General features: G+C 49.4%; 1 protein-coding gene across 1 annotated transcript; it reads right to left on the reverse strand.

Moving 5' to 3' along the window:
* Positions 1–13,534: 13,534 nt before the first annotated feature.
* Positions 13,535–14,999, reverse strand: LOC113995533 (zinc finger protein 436-like; the record flags this gene model as incomplete). Its single annotated transcript, XM_039389658.1, has 1 exon — positions 13,535–14,999. A coding segment is annotated over one exon (891 nt), but the record flags the coding sequence as incomplete, so codon positions are not given.
* Positions 15,000–15,368: the final 369 nt, after the last annotated feature.

Below are 15,368 nucleotides of genomic sequence, written 5' to 3' on the forward strand. Positions count from 1 at the left end.
CTCGGTCAGGTGCCCACCCAACCACTCTATCACTCCCCTTCCCAGTGGGAAAGGGAGTGAGTAAGGCAGAAAAAAAAAACAACCCATGGGTTGGGATAAGGCAGTTTATTTAAAGCAAAAAGCAAAGCAAAGCTTGCACGCGCAGAAGTGAAAAACAGCAGGGTTTGTTCTCTGCTTCCCATGAGCAGCCATGGTCGGCCACTCCCGAGGAGCAGGGCTTGGGTCCACGGGACGGTTCCTCAGCAGGCAGCCATCAGACAATGAATGCCCCCCTCCTGCTCCCTGCCTCAGCTTTTAGAGCTGAGCTGACCTCCCATGGGCTGCAATGTCCCTTGGCTCAGTTGGGCTCAGCTGGCCTGCTTGGGTCCCCTGCCAGGCTCTGGAAAAGCTGGTAGCCCATGGCTTGGACAAGTGTACCCTCTCCTGGATTAGGAGCTGGCTGGAGGGTCGGGCCCAGAGAGTGCTGGTGAATGGAGCTGCATCCAGCTGGCAGCCGGTCACCAGTGGTGTTCCCCAGGGGTCTGTGTTGGGTCCAGTCCTGTTTAACATCTTTATTGATGATTTAGATGAGGGGATTGAGTCCATCATCAGCAAATTTGCTGATGACACCAAACTGGGAGGGAGTGTCGACCTGCTGGAGGGCAGGAGGGCTCTGCAGAGGGATCTGGATAGACTCGAGAGATGGGCTGATTCCAATGGAATGAAGTTCAATAAAGCCAAGTGCCGGGTCCTGCACTTTGGCCACAACAACCCCATGCAGTGCTACAGGCTGGGCACAGAGTGGCTGGAAAGCAGCCAGGCAGAAAGGGACCTGGGGGTACTAATTGACAGGAAGCTGAACATGAGCCAACAGTGTGCCCAGGTGGCCAAGAAGGCCAATGGGATCTTGTCCTGTATCAAAAATAGCATGGCCAGCAGGAGCAGGGAAGTGATCCTTCCCCTGTACTCTGCGTTGGTGAGGCCACACCTTGAGTAGTGTGTTCAGTTCTGGGCCCCTCAGTTCAGGAAGGATATTGAGGTGCTGGAGCGGGTCCAGAGAAGAGCAACAAGGCTGGTGAAGGGACTGGAGCATAAGTCCTATGGGGAGAGGCTGAGGGAGCTGGGGTTGTTTAGCCTGGAGAAGAGGAGGCTCGGAGGTGACCTCATCGCCGTCTATAACTACCTGAAGGGAAGTTCTAGCCAGGTGGGGGTTGGTCTCTTCTCTCAGGCACTCAGCAATAGGACAAGGGGGCACGGGCTTAAGCTCCGCCAGGGGAAATTTAAGTTGGATATCAGGAGAAAATTCTTTACAGAGAGAGTAATCCGGCTTGGAATGGCTGCCAGCGAGGTGGTTGCTTCACCATCCCGGCGATTTTTAAACGCCGATTGGACGTGGCACTGAGTGCCATGATCTTGGACGTGGCACTGAGTGCCATGATCTAGTAAATGGACTGGATTTGGACCAAGGGTTGGACTCGATGATCTCGGAGGTCTTTTCCAACCCAATCGATTCTATGATTCTATGATTCTATGATTCTATGATTCTTGCCCTCAGCTAAGGAAGGAATGTCCCAGTGTTGGTGCTGTGCTCAGCAGGGGCCTAAACACTGGGGTGTTCTCAACCCCCTTCCAGCTGCCAATGCCAAGCCCAGCCCTGGGAGGGCTGCTGTGGGGAACTGAACTGCAGCTCAACCAGACCCAACACACCAACAGAGAGGAAAGATTTTGATGAGGTAAAAACAGGCTCAGGGAATGCTGAGGGTGCTGAAACACTGACTGTGCAAACACTCCTGGTAGGCCTTTACTCTCTTTGTAACTTCAAATCCCAACACTACCTAAAAGTGTTGCCCCCCCCAACTGAAAGGAATCCACTGCTCTAATTCCAAACTCAACCTGAACTCAAAGGCAAAGCCCAAACCCAGAACTCCAGACTCTTACCAATCCCAAACCTGTATGGTTGGTATGAAAACCTAAGCTTTAATCCTAACCCAGCCCAAAACCCTCTTCCCCTAATCATGAACCAGACACTGCCAGCAGAACAACAAACCTCCCAAAGTTCTGCCTGATCCCCACCCTGAGCTCTAAACCCCAAGCCCTGACCATTAAGCACCCCCACAGCCCTTGGGAGCAGGGCAAGGACCTGGAGGGCCCAGAGCAGGCCCAGGGGGTTGGCAGAGGAATGGGAGGTGACCTGGATCTGCTCAGCTCTGCAGTGACCCCCAGGAGAAGGGCCTGGGCTCTGGGAGGGATGTCCTGTGGCACAGGGGCTCAGGATCCAAGTTCAGAAGGCCAAGTGCACATGGCAACAGCCAGAGCTGGTGCAGAGCCATCAGGGAGGGTCTAGAAATGCTGCTGGGAGGGGGTGGGAAAGCAGGAGGGGGGTGTGCAGCCTGCAAGGCCAGAGCAGCAGCAGGGCCAGGGCAGGACAGCCTGCAGGAGAGATGGCCAAGGGCTCTGGCAGGGCTGCAAGGCCCAAAGGCACCCAGGCCTGTGTCCCCTTGCCTCTGGCAGCTGCCTCTGCCACTCAGGCCACCACAAGCCACTTTCCTGGCAGGTTCTGCCCTTGGGTTCTGCCTCGCCCCTCCCTCAGCAGCCTGGCAGGGGTTGCCCAGTTTTGGGCCTTTGTTGTTCCTCCCCTCCCATCCCAGTGCCCCCCAAACAGCCCTGAGCCAGCCGGGAGGGACAGGATCTGCTGGGCCAGGGCCTGGGGCTCAGCCCTTGGCCTTTGTGCGCCACAAAACCAAGGCAGGCTTTGCTCAGCATTGCAGGGGCCTGCCCAGAGCCTTTGTCTGCCTGCACTCCTGGCCTCCAAGGAGCGGCTCCAAGGAGTCCCTGGGGAGGCTTTGGCAGTGCCTGCCCTCAGTGGGGCCCAGCAATGCTTCAAGGCACTTGGACTTTGGCTTCTGACTTCTTCAGCAGCTGCTTCAATCTTCTCTCAGTACCTCAGGATCATGGGCTGGGCTGCAAACACACCGTGGGGCTCATTAAATTCCAGAAATCCCTCAGGATCTCTTTGTCTTCCTTTAATTGTCTTCAAGGCAATTTCAAAACAAGTCTTCAAAATTTGTACTTTTTTTTTTTAATTCAATTATGGATACTTTTCTGTTCAGAGGAGAGCTGATAGAGGTGTTCTCCAAGTGATCTTGATGCTGAGTGTCTCCTCAGGAGATCCACACTGACCCTGGATGATCAGCCTTGCTCCTCACCCCCCAACCTCCCCAGTTCTGACATGGCCCATCTTGGACTGACAGCTGATGCAGCTCCAAACACACTTTGGGACCATTAAAACACAGGAAAACAAATTATTTCTATTCCTTTAATTGTCTTCAATCTTCAAGATTTCTACAGCTAATTTGAGTTGTTTTTAAGTTTAGCTAAGGAGGATGACTTTAAAGTGAAAGTCATGAAAAATATATATTTTTTGATGAATAGGAATGATTTACACAGAGCCTTGGGATGCAAGAGGGTCAGGGTGCAAAGGATTTTGATCCAAAGACAAGGGGGCAAAAGGTCTTAGTAGCATTTAATCATTGACCAATTGAACAGTTATCAGGTGATTCAATAGCATTTGCTACAATTTTAACAGTGACTAAATTATAGATTCACAATAACAACATTCCCACCACAGTCAATTCACACCCACACCCAGGCAGAGATGTGTGGACACATCAGTAGCTGGGTGTGGAAAGGTCCCTCTCCCAAATTCTCCTTGTTGTCAGGGAAACACTCCCCCAAATCCCTTTGTGTTTGCCAACAGACCAGGGTCACAGCTGGAGGAGTGTTTGTGGAGGGGGATCAGAATTGTCCTGGGCATCAGTGAGGGTTCTTTGGAGTGTTGGAAACTGGAGGGTTCCCGAGCTGGGAGAGGCTGCCAGAGGTGTCCCACTGAGAGGGAGGTGCTGGGGAGCTGCCAGGGCCTCCCTCAGCCCCACTGGTTGTGGGCTCCCAAGGGGACTGGCTTTAGTTATCTGCTGAATTTCCCTCCTGGTGTCAGGAATGACTGGAGTTTCCCAAATATTTGGGAATTGTATCCAAACTGTTCCATTTGGGTTACGATTCAGTCAGGGAATGTTCCAAGGTTTTCAGGGGATGACTGATTGTCCTGTGTTCCCCAGCTCTTACACCCATCCCAGTCAGCTGGATGGTTTATTGACAATGTGTCCCGAGGGGCGGCACCTCCGATGCCAGAGAAACCCCTGCCCCTGGATTAGGAAACCTTTGGAATTCAGGAGGTGTTCCAGTGGAGCATGACAATGAACAGCAATTTCCCTAAAGCCCAGAGCCCAGCAGAACAAAGGCAGGCCCCATCAGTGTCAGAGCAAAGGTCCCCCATCCCTGTGTCCCTGTGGCCGCTGAGGCGGCAGCGCAGGCCCGAGGCGGTGCCGGGTCCCGGTGCAGCCGGGGCAGAGCGGCGGCTGCGCGAGCGGCAACCCCGGCGGTGAGTGCGGCAGCCCCGTGGGAGCGGCGGCTCCGGGCACAGACGCCGGCGGCAGCCGCTGTGGCTCGTGGAACCGAGTGGCCATTGGGACACTGCAGGGCCTGCTGGAATCCAGGGGCCGGTGGGACACTGGGGAGCCTCTTGGAGCCAAGGGAACCCTGGGATGTTTTGGAACATCGTGGAATCCAGGAGCCATTGTGACACTGCAGGGCATCATGGAACCAATGGAATCCTGGGACATAGTGGAAACTCATGAAATCATCAGGGCCATTGTGACACTCCAGACCCTCATGGAACCAAGGGTCCATTGTGACACTGCAGGACCTCATGGAACCAAAGGAACCCTCAGAGTTTTTGGAACCTCATGGAATCAAGGGGCTGTTTCTGGCAGGGTGCTCTGCTCTGACAATACCTAAAAACTGGTCAGAGAATGCAAACAATGCACACTCTCTGTGATGAGTTACTGCTGGTGTCAAGGTGCTGTTTTTAATGTTGAATTATGCTAAACCCAAAATGCTTCATGAAACTTCAGACACACATCCTGCTTTCTGAAGCAGGATTTGACAGATAAGCTGCTCCCTGGCCTGCAAATATGTCTGGCAGTCAAACCCTTGATAACTATAAAAGCCCCGTCCAACTGTCATGTGGCAGATTCTTCCACAGGCTTCCTTGAAGTGTGTGGAGCTTCTGCCATGAAGCAGGGACAGCCCTTCATGGTCACTGCCAAAGGGTTAAGTGAAAGAGAGAGAACTACCCCCTGTCATTTGGGATGAGTTACCTCAATGTCTGCTTCAGGATTGTTTCTTTTTGCTGACTTTGATCCAATTACTTTAATAGAATGACTTTGATAGACTGTCCTGTCCTATCTTACACTATACTGCTAAGAGATTTTTGGCTTTTATAATTTGAAGTAAATAACTCTCTTTAAGGTCTTTAGTCTGTTCACTTGTCTGGTAAATTTTCTGTTCATTTGTCATAATAAATCATTGTTTTTATAGAAATATTTCTGATTTGCCATCACTAAAACTTGCAGGACAAAGTGACTGAATCACACCTCTATAATTCCTTCAACTGAAACCAAAATCTGAGTCTGAGATTGGATCCAGCCACCCCCAGGCTCCTCTCTGAGAAGGAATTTAGAAAGCAAGGGGGTCCTTTGTGCACCTCGTAGCTCAACGAGTTCAGCACAGAATCCCCCTGCACACACACAAACACACAGGCATGGGAATCTACACACACACTCCTGTTCATCCCTACACAGACATAACCCAGACAGACTCGCAGGGGAACTCCACACACCATTCCCACATCACAACAGGAGAACGGTTAGAAAAACACAAAATATGTGCACCAACCATCACTGCACTGAAGCATTCACAGGATGGGACACCTGTGTCCACTTTTGAAATGTTACAGCCATTCTACACAACCTTTATTTCCTGTCAGCTGAGTATTCTATCAGCTGCATTCTAAGATGAAACTCCAGGCACATGAACAGCTGAATCTGTTCCACATTTAAACGCTGTTGCACATTTTTAAATGGAGAAAGTAGGGAAACTGCTCAGTGTTCAAATGAATGAAACACAGTGAGCCACAAAAGGCAAAAGTACATAGTGTACAGCAGCTTTGTGGAGTTACAGATCTGCTCAATGTTTTATGTGTGGCATTCAGAGACCATGTTTAAATTTATTAAACTACTCCCATTCTGCTTCCCCCACCCTCCCTTTTTGGAGTGTTTCAATTGCCTTTCCTTCTTCCAACACCTGTGACAACTGCTAAAACAGTAAAATTAAGTCCACTCTGTAATCCTTTAGTCAACATTACGTGTTAATCGGAGGTTGAGGGAGATTTCCTGTTATGAACGCCCTGATTCATTTAAACTTATTAAACTGACACATATGTCAAAATGAGCAGATACATTTATTGCATGTTAGCTCATTAACTATTAGTAATTATTAGTGCTATTGTTATTGCTGAAAGAGCAAAAATTCAAGGCTGCAGCTGGCTTTAAGTTATTGCATTCTTTAACATGCTCTGCCTTAAAATCAAAGCATACCTAGTGATGGTCAGACAGATGTCTCTGCACTCTCAAAATGTTCAGACAATTTTTAGCTCGAATCCTCTCTACCCTCACCCATAACACAAGAACTGCAGAAACTACAACACTTATTTTGTATGTTCTTATGCTCACATGTGCATATGCAGGTCACAATATACAGTCAAATCACAATTGCTATGGATATAATTAATGTTTCAAACTGTGGGGTTTTTTAATTGAGACAGGGAAGCAGATATATTTCTGAACGTTAGTTCTTTCTCTGTGTCCATTCAATCCCACATGCCTCAAGCCCTGCACTCACACAATATATTGCAGTGTTTTAAGATGACTTTTAATTGAGCCAAAGACGAGGAAAAAAATTAGTTTTAATCTTGCACCAGAGCCAAAAAGACATGTGCCCCGATTTCATTGAAATGTGTCTACTCTAAGAGGCTTATCTAAACTAATCCTTCAAATCAGCTGTAAGAAGGTACATTCAAGAAAGCTCCTTTCAAGGAGCTGGGGAGGGGACAAAGCATCCACAAAAAAACCAAAACACCACCGAAAAAAGCCCAACCTAACACCCAACTTATCATCTCTTTATATATTTTATAAAAAATGTGCCACTGTAGTAAAAGCTGTAGAAACTGCATTCTTACATTTCTGAAGCTATCTTACACTATACACAGTGCACTGATCTATAAACCATATCTGAAAGGGGACCCTCCTCTGTTTATTTTCTGTTATTTACCCCGGAACATCACAGTGGGTTTTCCCTGCACTCCCTTCCCAAACTGTGCTCCCCTAGCCAGGCTGTTTGCTGCTTCCCGGATCATTTCAGCACCGTGGGATCGCCGCCATTCCCTTTTCCTGCCTGGCTCAATTCCCCCCAGCCCTGCGCTGTGCAGGCAGTGAGGACAGCGAGTGGGCAGCTCCCAGGGGTGCGGGGGCAGCAGGCAGAGGGGGGGGGCGGGCAGCAGCCTTGGAACAAAGCCTTGGAAATCTTTGATCCATACATGGGATGACTGGAACCATCACTTACATCAGGGTTATCTCTACGTGCTGTCTTTATGTCCTCTAACATCTAATGCATGGTTTTTAAAACAATAGATTAAAGGGGTTGCACTTTTTAAAGGTGCAAGGAACACTCAATTCAACCCTCACAGTTGAATAAATAACACTCCAATAAATACCCACATCAGAAAAACATCTCTTTTAAGTCCTGAAAACCAGAAAAGGGACTTTCCACATGGGTGTCCTGTCATCCAGAACTATTAGGGAAGAATTCAAGAGAATAAAGAAGTCTAGAAGTGTTCTGTCCAAGATCCAGGTGAGATTCTCGCTCTTCTAACATTTCACTGACCTAGGAAGCAAGAATTTGTCACAGAATTAATAGTGGAGAAAAATGAGACCAGTGAAAGATCCTGAGCTCAGGAGAACCTGACTGTGCTGGGGAATCAGAGCTTTCACCCTGGGAAATGAACTGCTCTGAAAGAGTGGGAAGAAACCAGGAACAAAGGCTGAGTTCAAATGCTCAGGAGTAAACAACTCCTTCCTCACCAAAAGGTCTGAGCAACCCTTAACTCACCTCTAGACACCCATGGAAATAAAACAGCCTGACCTTGAACCCAAGGGAAACAAAGACAAATTCCAAGGCTTTAGCTGGAGCAAGGTTGGGGGGGGGGATGTGTCATATCTCTATGACATCACATGCTCCCCGTGACATCACAACCTTCATGTGAGAGGACACTTCCCTTATGACATCATATCTCCCTTATGATGTCATATCCATCATATGATATCACATCCTTCCTCTGATATCATAAAATCCCTGTGATGTCACGTCCTCCCCATGACATCCCAGCTCTCCTGTGACATCACACCTCCCCTGTGCCGTCACATCTCTCCTATAATGCCACATACATCATATGGCATCACACCCTTCCTGTGACATCACATCTCCCCTAAGACATCACACCCCTTGTAACATCATAGCTGATGTAACATCCATCATATGACATCATATCTCTCCTGTAATATCATATCATCTCTGTGACATCACATCCTCCCTGTGACATCATGTCCTCCATGTGACATCACATCCGTGCTGTGACATCACCACTCCCCTATGACGTCACATCCATCATATGACACCACATCTCTCCTGTGATATCACATCCTCCCCGTGACATCACAATATCCCCTGTGACATCACATCCTCCCTGTGACATCACATCTCCTCTATGACATCACATCCATCATATGGCATCACAGCTCTCATGTGATATCATATAATCCCTGTGATGTCACATCCTCCCCTGTGACATCACATCGTCCCTGTAACATCACAGCTCCCCTATCACATCACATCCTTCCTGTGCAAATACATCCCCCCCATGACATCACAGCTCCCCTGTGACATCACAGCTCCCCTGTGACATCACAACTAACCTGTGACATCACATCCACCCTGTGACATCACATGTCTCCTGTGACTTCACATCCTCCCCGTAACATCACAGCTCCCCATGGCATCGCAGCTCCCCCATGACATCACATCCTTACCTGTGACATCACATCTCTCCTATGACATCACATCCATCATATGACATCACATCTCTCCTGTGATATCACATCCTCCCCGTGACATCACAATATCCCCTGTGACATCACATCCTTGTTGTGACATCAAGGCTCATCTATGACGTCACATCCATCATATGACATCACATCCTTCCTGTGACATCACATCCCCCATGACATTACATCTCCCCTATGACATCAGATTCTCCCTGTGACATCACAGCTGCCCTATGACAACACACCTTCACATCACATCACAGCCCCCTGTGACACCACAGCTGACATCTGTCCATCATATGACATCACATCTATCCTGTGACATCACATCTCTTCTACGACATCACATCCATCATATGACATCACAACTTTCCTGTGATATCATATCATTCTTCTGACATTACGTCCTCCCCTGTGACATCACACCTCCCCTATGACATCACACATCCCCTGTGACATCACACCTCCCCTATGACATCACACCTCCCGTGTGACATCACAGCTGACGTCACATCTCTCCTGTGATATCATATCATCCCTGTGACATCAAATCCTCCCCGTGACATCCCAGCTTCCTTAGGACATCACATCCCCCATGACATCCCATCCTTCCTGTGACATCACATCTCACCTATGATGTGACATTCATCATATGACATCACATCTCATAGTGACATCACACCTCCCCATGACATCACAGCCTCCTGTGACATCACAGCTGACATCACAACCATCATTTGACATCACATCCTTCACAAGACATCACATCTCCCCTGTCAGGTCATAGTCATCAATTGACATCACACCTCTCCTGTGATACCACATCCTTCCTGTGACATCACATCTCTCTTATGAAGTCGCATCCATCATATGACATCACATCTCTCCTGTGATATCATAGCATCCCTCTGACATCACACCTGCCCCATGACATCAGATACTTCCTGTAATATCACAGCTCCCCTATGACATCACATGCATCATATGACAACATCTCTCCTGTGATATCATATCATCCCTGTGACATCACAGCTCCCCTGTGACATCACACATCTCCTGTGACATCACATCTTTGCTGTGACATCACATCTCCCCTATGACAACGCATCCATGACATGACAACACATCCTCCCCGTGACATCACACCTCCCCATGACATCACAGCTCCCCTGTGACATTACCTGCTCCCCTGTGACATCACACCTCTCCTATGACATCACATCCTCCCTGTGTCATCACATCCTTCCTATGACATCACATTTCCCCTATGACATCACATTCATCATATGACATCACATCTCCATTGTGATATCACATCTTTGTTGTGACATCAAGGCTCCTCTATGATGTCACATCCATCATATGACATGGGATCCTTCCTGTGACATCACATTTCCCCTATGACATCACACCTTCCCATGATGTCATATCTCCCCTATGACATCAGATCTCTCCTGTGATGTCACAACCATCATATGACATCACACCTCTCCAATATCATATCATCCCTATGATGTCACGTCCTCCTCTGTGACATCACATCCTCCCCATTACATCACAAACCCTCCATATGTCATCACATGCTTCCTGTGACATCACAGCTCCCCCACGACGTCACATCCATCATATGACATTACATCTCCCTTGTGACATCACGTCCACCCCATGACATTACAATACCCCCTGTGACAACACATCCTTCCTGTGGCATCACATCTCCTCTATGATGTCACATCCATCATATGACATCATAGCTCTCCTGTAATTTCATATAATCCCTGTGACGTCGTGTCCTCCCCTGTGAAATCGCATCATCCCTGTGACATACATCCTTGTTCTGACATCACATCTTCCTTGTGATATCACATCCTTGTTGGGACATCAAAGCTCCTCTATGATGTCCCATCTATCATATGACATCACATCTCCCCTATGACATCACATCCAGTCACATCCAGATCCATCCCAAGGTTGGATGTGTGTGTGAGACAGGTAGAACCACAAATGCCTGCACAGCCCAGAGCAGTCAGTGTGGGGCTGTGCTTGCTGCTGCAGAGACCCCCAGGGAACAAACCCAGGCAGTAGTTTGGGGGCTGTGTGGGTGTGTCCCTAAGGAGGACACTTGCCTTATTATTGCTTATTATTTGTAATATCTTATAGATCTCTCATACAACACCTAAGGATGGATTCTATAGAATATGTGCCATAGACATTTGGGTTGGGTCTGGCTGAGCTGCAGTTCAGTTCCCCACAGCAGCCCTCCCAGGGCTGGGCTTGGCATTGGCAGCTGGAAGGGGGTTGAGAACACCCCAGTGTTTTGGCCACTGCTGAGCACAGCACCAACACTGGGACATTCCTTCCTTAGCTGAGGGCAAGAGCCTGGCAGGGGACCCAAGCAGGCCAGTTGAGCCCAACTGAGCCAAGGGACATTGCAGCCCATGGGAGGTCAGCTCAGCTCTAAAAGCTGAGGCAGGGAGCAGGAGGGGGGCATTCATTGTCTGATGGCTGCCTGCTGAGGAACCGTCCCGCGGACCCAAGCCCTGCTCCTCGGGAGTGGCCGACCATGGCTGCTCATGGGAAGCAGAGAACAAACCCTGCTGTCTTTTGCTTTAAATAAACTGCCTTATCTCAACCCACCAGTTGTTTTTTTTTCCACCTTACTCTCTCCCCTGTCCTGCTGGAAAGTGGAGTGATAGAGCGGCTGGGAGGGCACCTGGTGTCCAGCCAAAGTCAACCCACCACACACCTGAACACTTGCAGAGACTCCACCACCTCCCTGGGCTACTTGTTCCAATGCCTGAACACTCTCAGTGGAAAAAGGGTTCTTCAATATCTAGTATGAACCTTGCCCAACGCAATTTAAGGCAATTCCCTCAAGCCCAGTTCCCTCAGCCATCCCTCAGCAGACATGTTTTCCAGAGCCTTCCCCAGCTCCGTTCCCTTCTCTGGACACGCTCCAGCCCCTCAAGGGCCTTTTGGCACTGAGGGGCCAGAACTGGACACAGCACTCCAGGTGGGGCCTCCCCAGTGCCCAGCACAGAGGGGCAATCAGTTCTCTGCTCCTGCTGGCCACACTCTTCTCCACAAAGGCCACCATGCCCTTGGCCTTCTTGCCCCCCTGGGCACACTCTGCCTCATATCCAGCCCCTGTCAAGCAGCACCCCCAAGTCCCTTCCTGCTGAGCAGCTCTCCAGCCCCTCTGCTCCCAGCCTGGAGCATTCCAGGGGCTTGTTGGGACCCAAGGGCAGGCCCTGACACTTGGCCTTCTTGATCCAGCCTGTCCAGATCCCTCTGCAGAGCCTTCCTGCCCTCCAGCACATCCACACTCACACCCAGCTGGGTGTTGTCCACGACTTTACTGAGGGGACTGGAAGGCCACAATTAGGTCACCCCAAAGCCTTCCCTTCTCCAACCACAACAATCCCAGTTCTCTCAGCTTTTCCTCACAGAAAGGTTTCAATAGACCTCAAGTGGCTGAAGCCCTGGGTTTGGCCATCAGGCCTTGTCTTTCACTGCTGTGCTCTTTTAATAGAGCAACAGAGAATTGCAACAAAAAACTGAAAAGAAAAACTTTGCAAATTTTTTTTCAGAACCTTCGGTCGAGGTTGGGAATGGTTTGTCTCCCTTGGCAGGGAGGGTCAGTACTCTTTGTCATTCTGACAGGACTGCCCAGGTCCCTGATTTTATCGTGGCCAAAATACTGGGCTTGGAAACCAAAGCAGGAGCTGGTAGAGAACAGCAGCTTGAAAAATGGGCTGATGCCTAATTGATGTGGCAGAAGGAATGAAAGACTCGGGACAGCTAAGAAAAAAATTGGGCTTTTCAGTGCCTACCTCAGGTTGGGATGACTGCCTGTGTCTTAGTGGAGGAAGATGTTTTTGTAACTTTATTGAAACTTGTTAGTAAAATGTGCCTGAATTCCTAAGGAAACAACCACTGTGAAATCTTTAAAAACCAAATGTAGATTTCCAAAGTGTAGAAGTTGCTATTAATATTTTGGCCATTTCTGTGGTATCTTTTTGTTGTGTGAATGACTTTGAGAACAAGAATGTGTTCTTAATTATAACACATTACTGCTAATTATTTTACAAGGTTGAGAGAAGAGTTTAAGATGAAAGTTGTGGGGTTACTTGCAAAGCTTTTGGTAAAACCAATGCAGTTGAACCTGGTGGGGAAATTTGCCCTTAAATTGGTTTTGGCAGATCTCATGAGTGTCTAAGGCAGAGGCCAACCCAGTTGGAAAGAGCCTTTCAAGGGTGACAAAGATGTAACTAAATTACCTTTTCGGGAGGTGGGGAAAGCTGATGTCAGGAATTAAATTTCCTTATGTTAAGCTTAGTAAAAATATAATAATATATAAATATTAAAATTATTTTAATGGTCTTATTTATGGGGTTTTCACTGTTCTCATGTTAGTACTTCTGAGTGTTTGATTGTGACAATAATGGACAGCTTTGTGGTGGGTTTTTTTTTTTATTTTTCATGTTTTGATACTTTGGTCAAGACATTAACATTAAAAATCATTCAAAATTTTAATTCATCTTCAAACACCAAAATAGATTTGAAATGAGGTCAATGAGAACAGTGGGGGGAAAACAAAAACAAGCCCAAAACCAAAACAACCCCAAAAACTGTTTATTTTTCCATTGTATTTTAAACAAGGAAGTCTGTAGAGCAGCAGAAAACAGGACACGTGGGCAGGTGTGAAAGTCAGACTGGGGCTTGTTGCACTGGTTCCAGTGCTCTTTGCTTCAGTGTAACTGGTCATTTTGAGATGAGACTGGGGAAACTGGGCTGCCAGGGCAGAGACCACTGGCTGGCCCCACTGGTTTTTGCTGGGCAGTGGGTAATTTGTGCCTCACTTGTCAGAATCAGCCCACGGTTATCAGGGAATGGGGTAGTGGTGAATTTGGCTTTCAGACTAAAATGAGGTTAAACTTACACATATTCAAAAGAATAAACTGATGTTGGAGTGCAGATACTCAAAATCCTGAAGACCTTTTGAAACCTTTTCTGTGTGTCAGTCCTACGGCCGAAGCTCTTCCCGCAGTCGGGGCACTCACAGGGCTTCCCTTACTGGTGGGTCCGTTGGTGTTTGGTCAACTTAGAGCTCTGAGTGAAGCTCTTCCCACATTCCAAGCATTTGTAAGGCCGTTCCCCAGTGTGGAGGCGCTGGTGACTGATTAGGGCAGAGCTGTGGGCAAAGCTCTTCCCACACTCCCCACACTTGTAGGGTCTCTCCCCAGAGTGGATGCGCTGGTGGGTGATGAGGGTGGAGTTGCGGTTGAAGCCCTTCCCGCAGTCGGTGCAGCGGAAGGGCCTCTCATCCGTGTGCGTCCGCTCATGCAGGAGGAGATGTGAGCTGGTGTGAAACCTCTTCCCACATTCCAAGCACTTGTAGGGCTGTTCTCCAGTGTGGACGCGCTGGTGGGTGTGGAGGTGGGAGTTCTGGCTGAAGCTCTTCCCACATTCCCCACACATGTAGGGCCGTTCCCCAGTGTGGATGTGCTGGTGTTTGCGGAGGCTGGAGTTGTCACTGAAGCTCTTCCCACATTCTGAACACTTGTAGGGCTGTTCCCCAGTGTGGATGCGCTGGTGGGTGAGGAGGTTGGACCTGTCACTGAAGCTCTTCCCACATTCCCCACACGTGTAGGGCCGTTCCCCAGTGTGGATGTGCTTGTGCCGGATCAGGTGGAAGCTCTGCCTGAAGCTCTTCCCACATTCCCCACACCTGTAGGGCTGTTCTCCAGTGTGGATGCGCTGGTGGCTGAGGAGGCTGGATCTGTCCCTGAAGCTCTTTCCACATTCCCCACACCTGTAGGGCCGTTCCCCGGTGTGAATGTGCTGGTGCCGGATCAGGTGGGCACTCTTCTTGAAGCTCGTCCCACATTCCAAGCATCTGAAGGGCTTCTCCCTGCTGGGAGGCTGCTCAGGGACCACCAGCTCAGAGCTCCCCCTCAAGCTCCGGCCGCCTTCCCGGCACAGGCTGGCTCTTTCCTCCTCAGAGCACCCTGGGATGGCTTTGGAGCCCCTCCTGCGGGGGGATCTCCGGCCCTTTTCCTCCCCGCTGCCTTCCTGCGCCGGGGAGCCCTTCAAAACGGCCTCTCCCACCAGGGTCTCACGGGGGGATTTGTCCTCCGGGCTCTCCGTCCTCACCTCGGGGCCTGGGGCAGGAAGCAAGAAGGACAGGCAGGGGATTTGCCTCCGGCCCACAGGGAAGGCCAAGGACATCCCCCCAACTCCGGCCCCGGCAGGACGGCGGCGCCAGCGGGGTTGTCCTGCAGCCGGGGCCATGCTCGGCTGACAGAGCCAGCACAACACCCGCCCAAAGGG

This window comes from Pipra filicauda, unplaced genomic scaffold (assembly GCF_003945595.2).
Source record: "Pipra filicauda isolate LSUMZ 115617 unplaced genomic scaffold, ASM394559v2 scaffold758_size108050_pilon, whole genome shotgun sequence".
Taxonomy (NCBI): Eukaryota; Metazoa; Chordata; class Aves; order Passeriformes; family Pipridae; genus Pipra; species Pipra filicauda.